General features: G+C 35.4%; 1 protein-coding gene across 4 annotated transcripts in view; it reads right to left on the reverse strand.

Moving 5' to 3' along the window:
* Positions 1 to 20,510, reverse strand: part of AHI1 (Abelson helper integration site 1) — an 85,911-nt gene that overhangs the window by 42,500 nt on the left and 22,901 nt on the right. For 3 of the 4 annotated variants that reach the window (XM_031054070.2, XM_013130486.3, XM_031054068.2), the window contains exons 11-19: positions 20,206 to 20,338; positions 18,896 to 19,019; positions 16,476 to 16,705; positions 16,072 to 16,175; positions 14,960 to 15,078; positions 11,256 to 11,386; positions 9,903 to 10,043; positions 9,153 to 9,355; positions 2,256 to 2,373 (exon numbers count right to left, since the gene is read on the reverse strand). In XM_031054070.2, the coding sequence (XP_030909930.2) occupies positions 2,256 to 2,373; positions 9,153 to 9,355; positions 9,903 to 10,043; positions 11,256 to 11,386; positions 14,960 to 15,078; positions 16,072 to 16,175; positions 16,476 to 16,705; positions 18,896 to 19,019; positions 20,206 to 20,338 (1,303 nt within the window). The remainder of the gene's footprint in view (positions 1 to 2,255; positions 2,374 to 9,152; positions 9,356 to 9,902; positions 10,044 to 11,255; positions 11,387 to 14,959; positions 15,079 to 16,071; positions 16,176 to 16,475; positions 16,706 to 18,895; positions 19,020 to 20,205; positions 20,339 to 20,510) is intronic. The other variant, XM_031054071.2, reaches the window with a different exon arrangement.

A 20,510-nucleotide genomic window follows, 5' to 3' on the forward strand; every position in this document is an offset into this window, starting at 1 on the left:
TACTGCCCATAAATTACAAAGGTCAATACCCCACTTTTCCACCATTTCCTACCTAATACAAGACCTAAACTCTCTAATTATCTTTTTAAAATAAAGTGATGCATGTATCCACACTACTAAACTATCCATATAAGACATCAGCTAAAGGCTTGTCAAGTTAATACAGCATGCACATACACCAGTTACATGCTTAAAAAATTGCTAACAGCATTACACATGCTGCCTGTAGGGACTTCATTCTAACGGGAATTCTGCGTTTTACTTTAAAGAAGCACTAAATACACAGCAAAAGGTGACAGGAAAGTGTGAGAATGAGAAGACTGAATAACTGCCAACATAACCCTCACAAATACGTAACCACCTGCTGGACAAAAATGAAGGCTCTCTGTATTACATGCAGTTAACTATGTAACATCCTAATAATGCAGGTACAGAAAAGCATACATATTGTGTATAAGAAACCAACACAGAAAAGAAAGGTCTTGTGCTTTTGAAGCATTTAAATGAAGTTCATAAATTAATAGATTTGCTTAAGTACAGGTTTTCTATCATGCAAAAGTAAAACCAAACTGGCAGTTAGGAGCTATGAACATGAGCACCTATCTTTATAATTTTTATAACCAACAAGGAAAGATGAAATAGATGAGTAAATGTTACTCGTATGTTTCACTGAAAACAACTTTATCACTCTAGAACAACATGAAAGGCTGCAAAGTGGTAGAGAAGTAATTTAGGATCTTAAAAGATCTTCTTACAGAAAAATCTATTTCAGTTATGGTCCACTAACATTTTTTGGTCTTTCCCCCCCCCCCCCCCCCCCCCGAAATCTTCCTTTTCTCATTGCTTTCATTGACTGTTGAAAGACCATTAAAACTACTTCCCTTGCATAAGTAATGTTCTGTACTTGTGGATCATCTCAAAGTATTAGTCAGTTTTGGAAATGACTACACTGGAAGTGCACGTGAATAGCTGTAAAATATTTTTACATTTGTTCATGCTGTCTGAGAAGACTCCATCAATGCACTTTTCCGTGCTTCTGCATAAAGTAAAATGCAAGACAATAAAACGCACTGGCTTGAGCAATATTAGGTATAACTATTTAAACCAACTTAAAATATTTGTTAATGTTCTTTGAAGGGTTAGTCCACTTACTTTAAATATTCACAGTATGTAGGACAGCATATGTATTCTACTGTTCCTGTAAGATTTATACACTTTGAGAATTACAAACATTTGTTGTATGACAGGTGTTTACTATGGTTCTAAGCTTTTATATTAAGGTAGAAAATGGAAAACCAGAAGTTAATTGGTGTATGACCATTTCCATTATGAGCTAGTGACTAAGAGCAATTCTGAAAGTAGTGGTCGATTCCCTTTCCCCGATCCTCAGAAAAAGTAATCATAACTTGATTTGTGAAGAAAATTATCTGCCTTTAGGAGATAATTCTATATAATTATTGAGACTATTTCTATCTTTCCTATCTACATGTTAGATCTCAGACTATTTCTATCTTTACTATCTACATTTCAAATCTCTATTACCTGGGTTTTAGTTTATTATATATTACACCATCCCCCTGGACTTGTTTTCACTCCTCTCAGGGATACAAAACAAAAATTACTTCAAAACCAAGGTTTCCATTTTCTGTCTTATTTTACAGATATCCCCCGAAAAGAGAAAAAGGCATGAAATTATCAATTTTATTAATAAGTATTGTGATTAGCAATGCATCAAGCATTATTAGAAAAGTATCACAAAAATGCATAATTTTATTGTTTGCCCTTTTTCTCAAAATCTTTGAATACAAAATGTCTTTAGAAACAATCCCCTACAATTAGATTAAACACAACTGCAAAGAGGCTACTGAGCATTATGGTTCTTATGTAAACTGCTTTCTTATATCAGTACATATGATTTTAAAAATATGATTTTATTGTCTTTCTGTGTCTGCATTTAGGATACTTTAGCGAGTATTAAAATATCAAAATATTAAATTGAGAAAAGCTGGCAATCTCATACTTTTCTTGGAACTTACAGTGCTAATAAATAAGTGTACAGCTTAGAGGAAAAAAAAAGGCCATTACAAGAGAACATGTATCAGTATTGGACCTTATCACACTACACTATGAACAGTATCATATATAAAAAACAGGACACTCTCTGAAAGAGAGCAAAACTTACAAAGGCATAAAAATAATCCTCAAGGAAGTTATTACCCATTCTCTACAGAGAGTGAAGAAACAAATAAACTTACCACTTCTAGTAGTGAAAGAATACAGAGGATTCAGTGGAGTGCTCAGAGTGCCAGGCAGTCTTAGCTTGGAGTGTGGTGACAGTGATGATGGCGCAGGAAGTGAGAGATTTGTGCTCGCCTGTAATAGGAAAGACAAATCAGAAAGTGAAGTGTAATTTCCTGGGTTACTTACTGATGCAACAGCCAGAAGAGAAATATTTGCTTACTGTAACTATTAAATTCCAATTTCAATTATGGAGTTTTTTGTTTGTATGTTTGCTTTTTTATTTTTAGAATATTTGGAGACACCACTTGGTAAAATTACTGATACAGCTATAAACTGAATTAGATATTTACATACAGACACACTCTCAAGCAGTGCAAACAATGGAATAGAACTGTTTGAACTCCATCTCATCACATCTTTCTGCATAAAACTAAAATTACATTTTTGTATGTTTATAAACAAATAAATGTAAAGTAACTTTTCATTTTTGAGTACTGAAAGCACACTACATTTACAAAGAGATTACTCAAAATCAGAATGAGAGGGAAAAAAAATAATCTTCAACTAGTCCCAACACAAAGCTGATTTCTGCAAATAAAGCGTATTTAGACCAAACCACCAGACACTTCCTTTACGCAACCTATAAAAAACAACTGCTATCCAAATTTCCATAGCAAAAAAGATAATATAGTTAAAATGTGGTTTGCTATGGAGTTTCTTGATATACATGGAGCTATTATAAACCAGAAACCTCTCAAAAACTTTACTCTTGACATACTATTACCCACTACACCCTATGTAAAAACCAACAATCTTAGGGATTTTTCTTCATCCAATTGAGATTTTTACTGTTTGTTAAACGTATTTTCACTGCTTCAGTAACACAGCCAAAGAAGAGAGAAAACAGGCCTTAGATAAAATATTTAAGCAAATATTCAAGCAAAATAGATTCAGATGTTCAAATTTTTCAGAGTTATTTACATAAAACAACATAATTCTTGACAATTTCAGGAGTCAAGCCTAGAATTCAACCTAGAATAAATGCATATGGTCACTAAATGCAACTAAAAGCCCACAATCAGTGGAGCACTTCCTCTGGCCTCAGTAAACTCCAGATCAGGACCTTCAACTTTAGTTGTGGGCCAAAACAGAACACTGACATTTTGCAAATTTTCAATCTATTGGCTCGTAAATTCTATTTAAAGAAACAAGACAGCTAAACCAAAGCGAATCTATAGATTATTTCCAGAAGTCGTACAATTTCTATTTATTACCATTTCTGTCATTTAATAAATATTAAGTAATTCAACAGGTTTCAATAACGCATACTATTTGGCCATTGGCAGGTGTATTGAGAGGCTGGTAATACAGCACTAAAACTGTGTTGAGTAACTTGATGGGGCCATAAAGAGTATCTGCTATCTCATCTGTATTACTGCATCAGACCTTTATCTTTATGTATTTGTTCTTTGTGCAGCAATATAGATTTAAATTTACTGACAGAAGTTAAAGTAAAAGCTGTCTTTTGTTATTTAAGCACTCCCTCAGCAGCTGTATGCAATTTTAACTATACCCCAAAACTGACCAGAGATAAAAACAAGATAGAAAATAAACCCATTGAACATGATTAAAAAAAATAAAATTAAACCAGCTAGATTTTATTTAAGTGTACAGATTTAACAGTGTTAGTAAACAGTAGTTGTGAAATGTAAGCAGAAGAGGCCTGTTTTTCTGAACAGCAAAATAAATCTGGTTTTCTTACATTTACATATACAAGTGACTAAGATGCGATAATGCTTTCTCTGATCCACAAAAATACAGTGTGAAGTCATTAGCTTATATGTTTACTCAAAGACAAAAATAATCTGTTCTGCAAACTTGTCAAGCTCAGCTTTCCAGTCTCATCTTCTTCTATACACTGCTAGTTCTAGAGAGAGCCCTTCTGCAGTAAGACAGATGAGAAGATCTCCCCCTTGCATGAATTTCTTACTGAGTGCACACTACACCGTCAGTGATACAAACATTATGTTTTCCAGTGAAGTATACTCATGGAATTATCTTTCAAATTTGCTATTAAAAAGCTGGTTTCAGACCCTACCAGGGAACGAGGACAGGGTGAATATATCAGACACTGGAAATAAAACCAAACACAGCAAGCTATTTCAGAACTAGCACTTTCACAGACACTTCCCTGATTCAACCTGGAGGGAAAAACAAATTACAGGAGAAATTTCTTGATTGTGGTGCTTGAATGAGTAAGAGGTGTAGAATTCTGTATATAAATTATTCCTGTACAGTATTTAATTCACTTCTCTTTATTTACCTGCTGTATTACCCAAATACTCTCATTATGAATTCCAAATAGTAATATTTGAAATGAAATGGACACATACATTAGAAGACAGAATGCATGGTCCTGAACATTTAAGAAAGTCAGCCTTTTTAAAATGCAAAATAAGTTCTATCTCACAGCCCTTCTTCTCCAAGTCCTTAAAAATAAGATTAAAAAAAATCAATATCCCTTTTTTATAAAAATGGAAGTTTTCAATTTAAGCAGTCTAATAGGAGTGATTAATTCCTGCACTTAATGGCAGTGAAGATCAGCGCAAATACAAGACTGTCCATCCAAAGTAAACACAAAATCAGTTTTAATGACCTTTCTGCCATCAGCTCTTAAGTATTAGTTAAATTTCTAAAAGGCCCAAAGTGGAAAAGAACCCACGGCATTATAACACAAGAAGGAACAGCTGAGCTAATAAGTAAGCACTAACAATTCAGGAGAACTGTTTCCACTTGAAGTACACTGTCCTATGAAGAATAATTAATTCTCCTGCAACAGACGGACATAAGACTACCTACAGAACACAATGAAGCAATCATTTCTTTTTGAAATGCACTCTGTGGGAAGGCATTGCTAAATACCTTTACAACGAGTGAAGTTGGCTAAGATAGCCAACCATCAATCTACTTATTTTTCACAACAGGCTCTGCTTGCTTCATACACAAACCACAGCTTTATCAAAGACACAGTTTACTATTAAAACTCAGTTATAACATTCATGTAGCTTTTGTAGAAAAAAAGAATGCCTACATAATGTTTGCCAAGTTTAAACAAAGCTGATTTGCATTTTCTTTTTTGTTAGGGCAACTCTATGCAAATTATGTAAATCTACATTTTCAGTGGAACTAGTTTTCATATTAAAATTGAATTAATTGAAACAAAAACAGAATACTGAAAGACTTGACAAGCTGACAATAATGATTTCTCTCTTTTTCCAGAGAATGCAATTTTATAACCTTTGCAATCGATATAATCAGCATTTCCATATATACTGGCAAGCCAAGTCAAGCTGGCCAGCTCTATACTACCTCTTATGCTTTTAGTTTTAGGCTTCCCTTTTGAAACATTAGACCTCTAGGACACTGGTTTTAAAGACAGTTTAAAAATATTATTAAACCATGATTCTGCAGAATTTGAAAGTTGAAAACTGAATTTGAAACAGAAACAAATCAGAAATCACAAAATGCTTATACCTTATTGATGCAACCCAAGTATAAGCTTCTGGATTCTCTCATAGTACCTACTCCTGTAATCAATTTTGGCCCAGTATTAAATATACTCGAAGAACAACAAAAAAAAATTTAAAACACGTGTAAACATTTCCACATATAGGAAAGAATACTTTCACATTCTGCTTGTCTAATATACTTAAACCCCTGTGAGTATCAGAATTTTGGTAACCACTTTGATAACCTTTTCATAACAATTTCCAGAAATACATCAAGAAGTAAAGAATTGAAAAGACAATCAGACTTTCAATAATTTGCAAGTATTTAAATATTAAGAGATAAGGCAGCCAACATATAATTAATTATAGGACTAGTACTACAGAGAATGTACATATGCTTAAGTGCTACAAAGGTTTTTTTCCCCTTCAAATTATAGCATGAATATCTTGACACCTAAACCCCACAATTTCAGAGCTAGGATATTATACCTTCAAAGGAAGACCTTCTCCGTATACCTACATACATCCCCTCCTTGTTATACAAAGTTAGAAACAGGTATTTTGATTGCTAGATGGAAGAGAAAGTTTAAATACATAAATAGGAACACTGAATGAAAAGCATTATGAGTTCTTTCAATGACTAGAGATGGGTTAAGTGTTTTCCTACCAAAAACTTCTATGAATAGAAACATACATTAGCATTACTTCCCTGAGACAGAAACAAGTAATAATTGCTGCCACGATTCACTGTATTTTCTCTGTGTGGTAAAGAAGCCGATTATGCATTCTGGCTTGTGAATTGCTAAAGCTTTAACCCAATATTCAACTTTTGGTTCTAATTACACATTTTCTGGGCTAACAAGAATGGCAATGTTGCAAAGGAGAAACAAGAAAACTTCCTCTATGATTCATTAAGGTTCCTGTCTAGGTAATAAAGAAGAAAAAGAAAAAAGTAAGAAAAACATTGGTTCTAAATAAACCTGGAAAGGAGGCGCTGGTCACAAACAAAAACCCCCACACTTAAAGATCAGAATACTCTCTATTTCTAACTAGCTTAAACCAAATTTTAATGTAGTCACATTACATTTTCAAATTACATATCTAAGTTGTGGACCTCCAAACTTTGCACTTGCAACTTAGTTTTATACCCATTAGTTACTGCTGGGAAGTTTACACACACTGAACCCAGAAACCCTATGTTAGCAGATCTGCTGTTGGGAGATTCCAGCACCTCTGCCTCATAAGACATGACCCCAGGTGTAATCTCAGGCCTGGTTTACTATCTAAAAGGTATGCTGCCAACACAGTTGTCCCAAAATGGTAACCCCTACATATCTGTGACAAAGCACTGGCATGCAAACACGACCCAAAGACCAGTACATAGTTTCTATGAAACTACATAGTTTCCAGTTCTCTTATTTTTCACCTCAGACAAGTACATATAAGATAACACCTGCATTCTCATTTGGCTTTTCACATTCAAACTTGTTACTCTACATGTGGCTTTATTAAAGGCTCCTTTCTCTGTTTTCACTTGTCTGTTCCCAGATGTGTTAGCACATTCTCATGTGCATGGCTGGGTGGCAACTTGTCCAGTTCCTACTTCAACAAGCAGTTTTGTAAATCATTTATGTGAGTATGCATTCTAACAAGCCTTCCAGTAAAGCCTACACTTACATATATGCATTATTTTTCACATGAAAGAGTTCCACATATGTAAACGCATACACATACAAATTTGTAATTCCACTGACAAATTAATATAAATTTTAAGCTTTAGTGTTGATGTAACACTAAACACTCTGGGGATGTCCAGAATCTGATAATGCAGGCAGGCAACACTGCACCCACATGCAAGAAATGATTTGATCTCTGCTTGGAAAGGAGGTATCAGTGTCCCTCATGTTTCACGTTGGATCACTGAAGAGATGAGTATCAAGAGCCTTTCAAAGCAATCTCCCAGTTTCATAGTGGTTCATAAAGCCCTGAAAGCAAGTACTCAACACTCCTATGTTACAGATATCAGACTGAATGTGGACTCTTTTAACCACCATCCTGTACTGTTTGGAAACACATACGGTGAGAAGTCAGATAATCTTTCTGACACCTCCCATATATGTATTAATTCATGGGTAGAGGATTTGGAGGATGTGCTGCTCAAACCCTTGATTGCAAGAGAATTCCAGTGGCTGAAAATTATTCTCTCAAACACAGTTTGTTAGGATTATCACAAGCCTAACAGTTGTAGGCTTACCTATTTCATCTAGCTACATGGTTCCATGGAGCCATGTTAAATCTGAACCACTGGCTAATCAGGGACTGAACAGCTGCAATGATAAAGACACTCATAAATTCATTATCCCTGACTTCTTCCTCAGACAAAAAGACATCCAGAAGAGTAAAAATAATTTATTCTGGAATGCCTTCCTAGAGTACTTGTCCCAGACACAAGGTTACATGCTCCAGTCTCTTCATATTGTGTCTCGCTGACTAATAAAATCCTTAAATCCCTAAAGCATGATGACAGTAGTCACAGCATCCTCAGCAATAACTGCTTTCATTTACTCATCTGCTTCTTTTGTGCTTCCCTACTTATTAATGCAGACAAAGCCTAAAACTACATTAAAAAAAATAATCCATATGCATTCAAAAGTACTTGAAACATAAGCCCAAACTCACATGCAGTTCACATTATTGTGAACAGGAATATAACTGTGTAGCACTATTCAAGAATATTTTCCCTTCTCTTGTGTCTCCACTTGTGCCTTCTGGCATGTTTTCCTTTGTGTTTCCTCCTCTGGGTGTCTCCTACCCCTAATAGATAATGACCTTTCTAAAATACTTTTTCACAGAGGTGTCATATGCTTTCCTGTTTGGTTTCAATCTCCTTGGTGCAGTGGGTCCACACTGTCCTTCCTGGAGCTGGTTGGAAACAGCACAGGGCAGTCCATGATGTCCTCCCCTACAGGTCAGCCTTGAACCCCTACACACACACCACCATACTGTGAAACCCCTGCCATTTATGCCAATACAATTATAAAGGTGAACAGTGGAGAAACAACAACAACAAAAGAAAAAAAGGGCAAAAAAAAGGAAAATAGTTTTCTAAAGCTCAGCCATAATGACCTGTGGAGTAAATCCTAAATTGTAATTGCATGTGTGGCAGTAGGCACTGACAAAAAAAAATCCCATGTCATCAAATATTTAATAAACAAAAATATTTTTATATGATTAATTTCTTCTAAAGAGCTACTTACAGGTGCATTAATATTAGTGAGTGATATATTCATTTCTGAAGAACAGGTAGCAAGACAACATATATATGTTTTGCTACATATACCAGTCCAGAATATGAATTTTGGCTGAGAAGACCATATACTTTCAGAAATAAATTTGACTTACCGTAACAGAATCAAGTTTTTGTTTCACCTTCTGCATTCTCATTGATGCTCTTGCAACACTGACAAACTGATCTGCTGGAGACATCACCAAACTTTTTTCTACAGGAATTTCAGAAAAGCTGTTTAAGAACTGCGGCCCTCTTGGTGCAGCTGTGGTAAGTGATGAACTGAGATCTTTTATGAGTTCAGCTTCCTGTTGTGCAACTGTAGAAATAACCAGTATCTATGTATCAGGTGAAACTTTATGTTGCCATGGGACAAAACCCCCATAACTGAATGATGGTTGTCATTTTGCCAGCCATGTCTTCAGTTGAACACCATCAGAACCTGTACTAATAGTGCTATGCAGAAAACCTGACACAGAAATTTTCCCCATACTACCCCATTTTCCTCTGGCTCTTCCTGAGCACAATATCTCTTAAAAGGGTCTTTTAAATACTTATGACACTGCCTATATATGATAAAGTGCTGTAAAAAAATCACACAGGATGACGTACAATAACAAGTTTAAACTTGAGATTGCAAGGGACTGCTGGTGATTGGCGAGGCCAAAGCCTCTGCTCAAAGCAGGGTCACCTAGAGCAGGTTGTTCAGGGTCATGGTCCAGTTTGGTTTTGTTATCTCCCAGGATAAAGATATCCATTATCATCACATGACTATTTGCTTTTCCTCCAAAAAAAATGCAAATACTAGCAAATCACTTCTAAAACCAAAATATTTACAGGTGTATATGAAAAAAATTGTACTGTACCTTTATAATCATGGATGTATACAAGTATTGGCTGGTTTTGACCAAATGCACAAAATGATACCATGTGCTCATGTGGATGAAAAGCAACATCACGAAGTGGAGATGTGAAGGAAAGTTCAGAATATATGGCCACCTGATCTCCTACAGAAGTGAAATATGTTTATGAATACCATGGAAGCATATCTGATGCAGCAAAATAGCAGTTGGTTAAGGCTTGTATTACTACAGTGCAGTGATTGCCACTGTAAATAAATACTCCTAAGTAAACTTCCTTATTGAAAAGTAGTGTTTGGTATAAGAGGAGAAATTAACACATGTTTTTAAGTTACTGAACAAGTCAGAAAAGTTAGTGATGTGGCAACAGCTGCAGGAAACCCCAGAGGATGCACCAGGTTAACTGAGTTCTCTTGTTCTGATAAGCAAGTTCTGGAAAGGTGGCGTTCCACAGTATTTGTTTGTGCTTGCATTTTGCCCGAGATAGCTATCTTGGTTGTGGATTTTGACTATATAATGCTGACAACAGGACTGAAAGTTGAGTGCAAAATTATTAGAAAAATTAAGTTAGCTCTTCAGTTGATGGCATTATGGATGCAAATACAGTGTGTAAACAAGAGTCAAAGCCCAGTAAAAACTTACTAATAACGAAGTTTGTCCCTCTCACTTTTATTCTTTAAATTTTCAGACAAATTATGTATCTTCACACATGTAAGCCAATATCGTTGGAAATGTAGAAAGAAATTAAAACAGAACTGTTTGTTAACTGCCAGTTGGAAAATAATTTACTTTTTCCTTTTTAAAAATTATTTAGATAATGGGAGACAGAATATCATGTCATCAAAAAGTGCATTCTGCTGCCTTTTACTATTTGTCCCTTTCGCCTCACTGCACAATGAGTATGACAAACTCTTAGTCTTCCATTTGCTTAATATTTTTCCAGAAAGATCTTGATACCTATTTTGAAACTATTTAGCTGGGGAATAATAGACAAAGAAAACTTATATTCCAAAGGCCAAAAATATTCATAGTTTCTGACCACTCTTGGGAAACAGATGAAGCGGTTCTCAAGAAAAGGCTAATTCCCAAATCCAAGAAGGCACAGCAGAAAGACTGATTTGACATTTTTGTGCATTCTTGTTTTAAGATCCTCATCCACATGTAAAGAATTGCAGTATTTTAATTCCCTCTAGAGAATTAAAACTTAGAGATTAATAATATCTACTCACAAGGTGGAGATAAGGCTCTAGGATTCAAGAACATATTAGGAATTTTTATTCCATATCAAAAGTGTTTCAATGAAGCTTACAAACCCTTTGTCCCCTGACAACCTGGCTTTAGACCATAAAATAATGTTACCTGTTTCTGGATTCCAAACATAAGCCTTTCCATCTTCACTTCCAGAAAACAGGAATGTACCACATGGTGTTAAGGTGCTGTGAATCTTTTCTCTGTAATTTGTGGCACCTATGAATTTCTTTGTAGCCAAGCTATAAAATGAAGAACAGTTTGCAAATGTAGCAGATACTTTCAGAATAGATGATGTTACTTCTTACATGTCAGTCTGTCCACCTATTCCTCAGAGAAATGAATACAGCTTACATCCCAAATAGATACACAAACACCCACATTTGTGGAGTGCAGTGTTTACCTTTTCTTTTCCTGGTTTTCATAATGCATCTGAAATTATAGATGAAAGTATACATCCTTGCCTTTCAGTAGAAAATAGATCTACAGACTCTAGAGATCTACATCTACAGAAAACAGATCTAGAGAATGGATATAGATGTAGTAATTAGCATTTTCTTGTTCCTGGGGGCTTTGCAAAAAATGGGAAATTGGCACTATTAACCTAAGTTCTGCCAAAAAAAAGTTTTCATTATGCTTCCTGAGCTTGATTTTATCCCAGTAGTGCTTAAATTCATACAGCAGCTCTCTTCAACAATTCGTGCTAATGCCTCATTTGTTAGAAAACCGTCAGCAGAGTCAACAAATTTCAGAGATCAATCACAGAATGCTTTGGGTTGGAAAGGACCTTAAAGGTCATCCGGTTCCAACCCCTCCTACCACAGGCAGCAACACCTTCCACTAGACCAGGTTGCTCAAAATCCCATCCAACCTGGCCTTGAACACTGCCAGGGATGGGGCAGCCATAATTTCTTTAGGCAACCTGTTCCAGTGCCTCACCACCCTCATCATGAAGAAATTTGTTTCTGATATCTAATCTAAATCTACCCTCTTCCACTTTAAAACCATTATCAACTACATGTTGATTTACTATTAATAGTAGTTTGCAACTTAGGTATCCTAATCTTTTTTCAGTGAAATACTACCGGTCAGCATAGTAATAATGACCTACTAATGAACTATGGTCAAACAGTTTGTAGGCATCCAGTAGGAGAGAGTCTACAAAAGGATTTAGAGAAGCAAAGCCAGCTTGCAAGATACTGGTACCTCTCAAACTTGAGGTACAGCTTGGGAAGAGATATGACAGTTCAAAATGGAGGCTAACACAGCAGATATACTACAATGCAAAATTTGATGCAAGAAGAATGGCAACAGGCCACCATAGCCCTCAAATACTAATTTTTAAAATGTGTTACCGCAGAACCAATGGAGGTATACTAGGAAAAGTGCAATACAGTTAATGACAGAAAAACCATTTTAAACAAGATTATGACTACAATTATATCTTTAAGCAAGAGGAAAGGATGCTTTAATGATTACAGCGGAAGACCACATTATCGCAAATAAGAGCTTTAGCTGTGTGAATAAGAAAGATAGGATCTCCAAGACGTCACGTAGAACAGCTCTGCAAGATGTAAAGCTAGCCTGTGTCTGAAACCCTAAGGAGAGGTCTGAACCAAAATGAAATCCCTGATCACATACCTGAGTGATAGGACAGAAGCATTATCCAAAAAGATCAAAAAAAGCAAGTTGAAAGAGCAAAGTTAAGAACAACTAGCTGTCAATCAAAATGAATTGTGTTGATCTGTGACCTCCACCCCCTCTTTTCTCATGAAGTGAATGAACAGTTAAAGCTGACGTGTAAAATTATCACTGCTGGGTATCTGACCCTGTGGTTTATTGGTAGACTTAAGCCAAAGTAACTGTGGGCTGCAAGTGAAAGCGGCAGTCCTGCTGCTGTCCTCTCCACCCTTATTTTCCCAGGCTCTCTGTCATTTCTTCTCTTGTGCTTGGGAACCTATCTGATGGGTTTGATCAGATAGTTGATAAAAATGAAAATTAATCATTTGTATTTGTAGGCTGATTTTTAGTTGGATCAGTTTACTGCTCTGACTTACCTTACATCAAAAGATCTCTACAGAAATGATAAAAAGGAAACACTAGGAACACATGGCCAAAGGTATGGGAGATAGGAGATGGTGTGTTCTGTGGATAAACTGGCTTAAAATAATTGTGAAATTGCTCCCCATATTAAACCTTTCCTAGAGATTAATATGAATTTCCATTTATCTCTCTCAAACAAAAACTCTCTGCACTTTTTAGGAATGGAAGTGGTAGAAGAACACTATTGGGTTCAAAAGGTAAAGATTCCCCCTATTAATCCCCTAATTTCATGCTTCAACTGAGCAGGTATTTGAGACCCCTAGGATGGTCATTGTAATTTATCATTTACAGAAAAAGATGTAAGATACTGTAAGACTGGAAAGTCTTCTGCTAGTTCATATATCCAACCCAACAGAGCCATAGAATTGTTTAGGTTGGAAAAGACCTTTAAGATCATTGAGTCCAACCATTAACTGAGTACTGCCAAGTCCACCACTAAACCATGTTTCTAAGCACCACATCTACCCATCTTAAATACCTCCAGGGATCGTGACTCAACCACTACCCTGGGCAGCCTATTCCAGTGCTTAACAACCCTATCAGTGATGAAATTTTTCACAATATCCAGTCTAAACCTCCCCGGTACAATTTGAAGCCATTTCCTCTTGTCCTATTGTTTATGACTTGGGAGAAGAGATCAACACCTCTCTCTCTAGATTTCTTGAGAGAGTATAGATGGTTTACCATTGTGCTACAATAGTAAATGTACTTCCCTCAAGGTAATTTCGTGTAGAACACCACAGACCTTTGTTTTTCTGCATGGTGAGGAGAGGAAGGGAACCCATGAAATTAAGGATGAATCACTTAGAAACAGTGTTCATATCTTCAATGTGACTTTTGGAAAGAGAATATTGAGGTACATATTCTCAATGTGCATTAACCGATAGGAATGAGACTCTACTCAAAGTCATTCACTGAAAGGACAAGAGGGAATGGACACAAATTGAAACACAGGAAATCCCATTTAAAATTAAAAGTGTTTTAGCTTTTGAGGGTGAATGAACACTAAGACATCTTGCTCACAGAAGCTGTACACTCTCCATCCTTCAAAACCCAAACAGGCAAAACTTTGAATAACATGCCGCCATGCTTTGGTTACTGGGATCGGACTGGACACTCTCCAGCCCCAATGACTCAAGTTATTCTGTGGTCCTCTTTTTAATTGTAGCTTATTATTAAAAAATCATGTTTATAACTATTACAAATTAGAAAATCATCATAAACTAAGTTAAAAGTACCTCACAGACTACTTAATATACCATAATATGCATATCACTGCATTTTTCAGTATTTACAATGTCATAATCTTCATTGTATTTTATCATCAAAATACTCTTCCCAAAGTCTTAACAATGAGAACCTAATGCACAAATAAATGTTATAATTTCACAGCATTTTCATGTCCAAATTGCATTTTTAAAAGTTAATTCAATCTTGCTGAGTCTATAGTCTTCTCCTTCAGGCCACCTTAAACTCCCAAGTAATCTAGTAATTTTTGGATATTCTATTCTAAAAGATTTACTCAGTATCACACAAAAAGTCTGTAATACAGCAGTGTTTTGAAACCATTTCCAAGCCCTCATATTACTATCTTTATTAGGACTTCTTTCTTCTCTACAACTATATGTTTAATAGTGCTATTGCATTTAATTTTCTCAAAACAAATTTTAAAACAAAAAGGAAATCTGCACTTGTGATCGAAATCTACTCACATTCTGAGATCCATTATTCTGAGGGTACTGTCTTTGGCATGGATTAATAAACGCCTTCCATTTGGATGCACCTCCAAATGATTTACTGGTGTTCCTTTAATATCATTTTCTTTGATTTCCTACAGAAAGAAAGAAAATAAAGTAAAAAAAAAAAATCAATCTAACTTTGTGATTTAAACCACATGTTTTTGCACATTATTCTTAATTTTTCCATTGCATTAGTCTTTTTCTGCTCACTTTGTTCTATTTGTTTTAGGAGAAAGTTTGTTCCTATATTTAGGCATTATATCCTAGGCAATCGACTTTTCACAACGTCAAGGCAGATTGTGCTGTGAATCTGAACTTCTGAAACATAGCTGATGACAGAAATGTTAACTGAGCATTAGTTCTATAAGGTATGAAAAAAGATGATTTGTAAAGTCTCTGGTCTGTTTCATTGCTGTTTCTAGGGAACCTAATGTATTAGCATTTATCTGGTAATACAATGTTATTAAACCTCACAGTTTTTCATGTTTTATATAAAAAAAATTGAAGTTGCAAAACAATTCAAAAAAATTAAGTCCACAAAACACAGCATTATCAGGTCTTTTGTACTGTCACTTAAAGAAAGTATGCCTGCAGAAGAGAAGGCTGCATGGAGACCTCATAAGAGCCTTCCATTCTCTGAAGGGGGCCTACAGGGATGCTGGAGAGAGACTCTTCATTGGGGACTGTAGCAGCAGGATAAGGGGCAGTGGGTTTAAACTTAAACAGGGGAAGTTTAGGTTAGATATAAGGAAGAAATTCTTTACTGTGAGGGTGATGAGGCACTGGAATAGCTTGCCCAAAGAAGTGGTAAATGCTCCATATCCCTGGCAGAGTTCAGGGCAAGGTAGGACAGAGCCTTGGGTGATATGGTCTCGTGTGAGGTGTCTGTGCCCATGGCAGGGGCATTGGAACAAGATGATCTTAAGGTCCTTTCCAACCCTAACTATTCTTCCATTCCTCAGTTAAAAAAAACCCCCAAAAACAACAACAAAAAAAAGTATAAACCAAATTAAATTAAAATCAGAAAACTAAATTTGGAACAGTTCCCTTTAAAATTACAGTGCTAGTTTAAGGAACTTGTATACCTTATTAATACTCCACTGTTGAAACAGGTGTTGAGAACTTTCTTTGACAAATGTATCCCAAACTATTATCAGTCCTGAACCATCTCCAGAGAACATATGGAGCCCTGTGAAATAATAACATCTTATAAATGGAAGAGTACCACACAAAAGAACTAAATAAAAAAGTACCACATATTTGTTTGCTTGTCCTTACTATGCTTACCTCTTAATTTATATAAGGTCTATATATCCCTTTGCATTTGTTCAAGTAAGACATACTATTAATGTATTAATTGCAAACACAGCTAAAGCTATTCTATCCTACTACAGCATTTCAAGAGACCTCTATGAAATAAAGCAAACTAGTAATATTCAAGCTGGTCTTCAATTGAAGACTATGTGAAAGAGTAATACTAAGTACATACCTTCTGCATCAAAACAAAGCGTGTTGATGAAACTTTTGTGACCATCAAGCTCCTGTAGCAGTTGCCCATGGATTTCTTTCACATTTGCATTCCAGATTCTAATCACTGAGTCATAACATCCTGTCACAACCAAGGCATCAGCAATAGGGTGGTACTTAGCAGTGTAAACAAATGAAGGATGAGCAAAAACTCTCACTGCAGATGCTGTCTTCAATTCTATCTTCCACATTCTAAAAGGAAAGGATGTTAGGACATCTACTATATAAAGCAATCACATACACAGGTATAACTGATGCCATATTTCTTGCTAGTGGTTCTAGAAGCAGATGTTTGCAAACACTTAACACCACCTGCCTATCATACCCATATGTTCCACGTATGTTTAATCCTTTAATATGGTACTTCCTAACAAGAATTAAGACACATTTAATACTTTACATAGTACTCTGTTTTCAAAGTAAGTTCATGACTACTTACCCATTTAATGGATATCTTACACATTTTAAAATACATATTTAAAAAAATACATATATAAAAACATTTATTTTTTTAAAAAATACATATTTTAAAAAAATACACATTTTAAAAATGCTTATCCATTGAATGGAACAGTCTGTTTCTTTGTCATCAGTGATTGTGATCTCAAGGATGTTTTCTTCACATAAATGCAGTTCTTAATATTCATTTATTTCCTATCCTTCAACACCCATACCTCCAAGACCAGGTATTTCTTAAGAGGTGTTTTTTTTTGTTTGCTGTATATTTTATTACTGAGCCTTTCCAAAAGCGAGTCCATTAAGAATAGAATTGTACCTGGATCATGAAATACAGGTGGGCAGCACATTTCAGAGTGCATTCAATCAGAATTTAATTATTTGAGTGCCACACTCCCAGGTGGGGTGACTAATCCTGATGGCTACTGAAGAATTACAAGCTTACTCAGAGATGAGTTCATTACAAAATTGCAATCCCACAGAGCATGGTAATTGCAACTTACTGTGTAAAGGTCATAAGGATTCTACCTACTTTTTTAGAATGGTTTTTCTCTAACAGCATAAAAGTTAATTTATTGCTTACAAATGTTGTGGAAAGGCTCGAGGGTAATATGAAACACTAAATAAAGAAGAATTATTGTAAATTCTCATATTTCCCTTCAAGCTGCCTTAAAACTCAATCTGAGATGATCCAAGTAACAAACTGAAAGCAATGGGGGTGCGTTTTGGTCCTCATGCTTTAATTCTAGCATATTTAAATGGCAAAATGCTCCCAATATGAAAGGGAAATAGAAGAAACTCCTTGCCTAAACTGAGACCTCTTAAGGAGCTTAAGGCAACAGACAAATACAGGAACTAGTAAGACACAACAGTGACTATGCATAGTGCACAGAAAAAGAGGCAGACCACTACAGTTTCAACTTGCTGCCACAATTCAAGAATTGAGGAACTGCTGGGCCACTTTATAGCTAGCATAAATGACTGAAATTGTTATTTACTTCAATATAAAAAAATTCTTATTTGCTTCCAAATAAAAACCTCTCAAACACTCTTTTTATATCTACATACAAGCAGCAAAAAAACCAAAACAGTTGAACACATAAATATAAAATTTAACAATTCTTCTGGCATTTCAATTATGCAACTGCCTGTAGCATTACTGAGTTGCATAACAGAAACAACAGATAGGGATCTGAAGAGGAAAAAAAAAAAACCCAACAAAAAATCCCAACCAAACCAGCCCTATGAAAATATATGAGGTTGCCTGTAATAAAATTGTACAGTCACAGCCATATTTCCATGTATTTATACAGTTTTGAGGGTTTTGCTTTTAATCCTTGATTAGTGTTTTAATACTGCACTGCAGCACTCTTTTTAATTGTAGAAGAAAATGTGTACACATTCGGTCTTGGAAATAATACCATCACATTTCATTTACAGCAATTTAAGTTTAATTATTTAACTAAGTGCCCAAAACCACCATCAACAAAAAACCTACATACCTAACCGTAGTGTGACCAATTTATACACATACCTGTAATTTAAAATATTTGATTTCCTGCCTAATGTTCAAATCTTCAAACTTAATATTGCATTCACAATATGGCAGCTTCTCCAAGGAGAGAGTATTGCAGCTGTCTCAGTGACTTCTTGAAATATAGTCTTTTGTTTTTTTGCTATACTGGCAGACTTAGATACTACAGTTTTTGGAAAAGTTTGGTCTCAAATACATATACACTACAAAAAAATATAGGTAATTACAGTGTGATTAACCCCATCACAATTTTTATATTATTACAGAGTAAGTCCAACTGTAATAAAATCTTTAATTAAAACATTATAGCACAGTTTGTAGCAAGACATGAAATTGGATCAGTTTTTTCTGAATGCTTCTGATGCTATCTGCCAGAACATCTTTATACTGACCTGACCATGCCATCAGAGGATGCAGTAAGAAGGTACTGATTGTCTTTTGACCAACAAAGATCATACACTATATTAAGATGACCATAAAATTCTCTCAGGAGCTCTCCAGAAGGGATTTCATATACTAGTGAAGTTTAAACAGCAAAAATAAGAAAAAAAATTAGCTCTTACAATCAATTATATACAATTATTGCAACATTTAGTCTAATCTGAGGCTAAGTTTCTGCTACCATAATTCAACTAATTTTCTTTGTCTTCTCATTTTCAGAGAACAAGATCAAATAGCTGCTAAATATGCATGGACAGCAAGCATATACTTCCATCTAGTGGTTCATGAATGTCACAAGTGTCTTAACTCTTAGAAACAGCCTACTTGCTTTAAATTATTATAACCAGATTAGGTTTATAATGTTTTTTGACAGCTACTCAACCAACCTTTGAAATAGATTGAAATTGACATAATTTTCTGGGGCTGGGTAATGAAGTAACTTAGACTTAATGTTTCCTGCATTTAAACTTTTACTTTGTGTACATTTAAAATACTGTTCTCAAAGTTCTTATGCAGGTTTTAAGAATTAAGCAGTTGAGGCTACTATGCAGCAGCAGCCCCAAGTGTGAGTAATAAGGAAAATCTGTAGTTCCAACTGAACTGGATCATGAAAGACAGCAGCCTCTAGTAGAGTCTCTGGTGATGACAATGTTCACAAAACTTACACAAAAAGCATATGGGGTGGAGGCTGAAAAATTATTTCACTTAAAACACTGTTATCAGAAAATACGTCTCTTAGGCAAAGTGATTTCTGATTTCCATTATCATAGAATCAGCTAGGTTGGAAAAGACCTTTAAGATCATTGAGCCCAACCAGTACCCTAAGACTGCCAAGACCACCACTAAAGCATATCACTGAGGGCCTCATCTACATGAGTTTTTGAATACTTCCAGGGACAGTGATTCCACCACTTTCCTGGGCAGCTGGTTCCACTACCTGATCACCCTCTCTGTGAAGAAATCTTTCCTAATATCCAAACGATACTTCCCCTAGCATAGTTTGAGGTCTCTGGACAGAAATAGCACGATTTCATACAATTAAGCCATATATATATTATTATGCATGAAAAGCCAGGTCCAGCCTTATGAACACAGAGCACTTTTCTCAATGCTCTTTAATACATTAGAATGATTTTTAAAGCACAATAATAAAACAAAACTGCAAAACCACCCAAAAATTAAAAATACATCTTTTGTGCTTTAATCTGCAACTACATGAGTATTAAGAAAAAAACCCCAACCAACCAAATTTAAAACTTACAAATAATGGGATAACCATTCCTTCCTGCACATGCTGCTGCCAGCATTTTCCCATCATGAGAGAAACGAATAGAGAAACAGCCCAGCTCTCCACCTCGAAGTGAAAACAGAAGTTTGTTCGGTATGCGGCAAGCCTAGCTTTTCAGGTAAGAAATAGGATTACACAGTTACGAATATTAAATACCCAATGCTTAAAACACATTCTAAGTTACTGTCATGCATAAGTTTTAAAAAGCAATTAACATCTTAAGGGAATTTAAAAGAAAAATAAAAAATCAAGCTTATAAGCAGAGTCAGGTCTGCTGC

The sequence above is a fragment of the Melopsittacus undulatus genome, chromosome 3 (assembly GCF_012275295.1).
Source record: "Melopsittacus undulatus isolate bMelUnd1 chromosome 3, bMelUnd1.mat.Z, whole genome shotgun sequence".
Taxonomy (NCBI): Eukaryota; Metazoa; Chordata; class Aves; order Psittaciformes; family Psittaculidae; genus Melopsittacus; species Melopsittacus undulatus.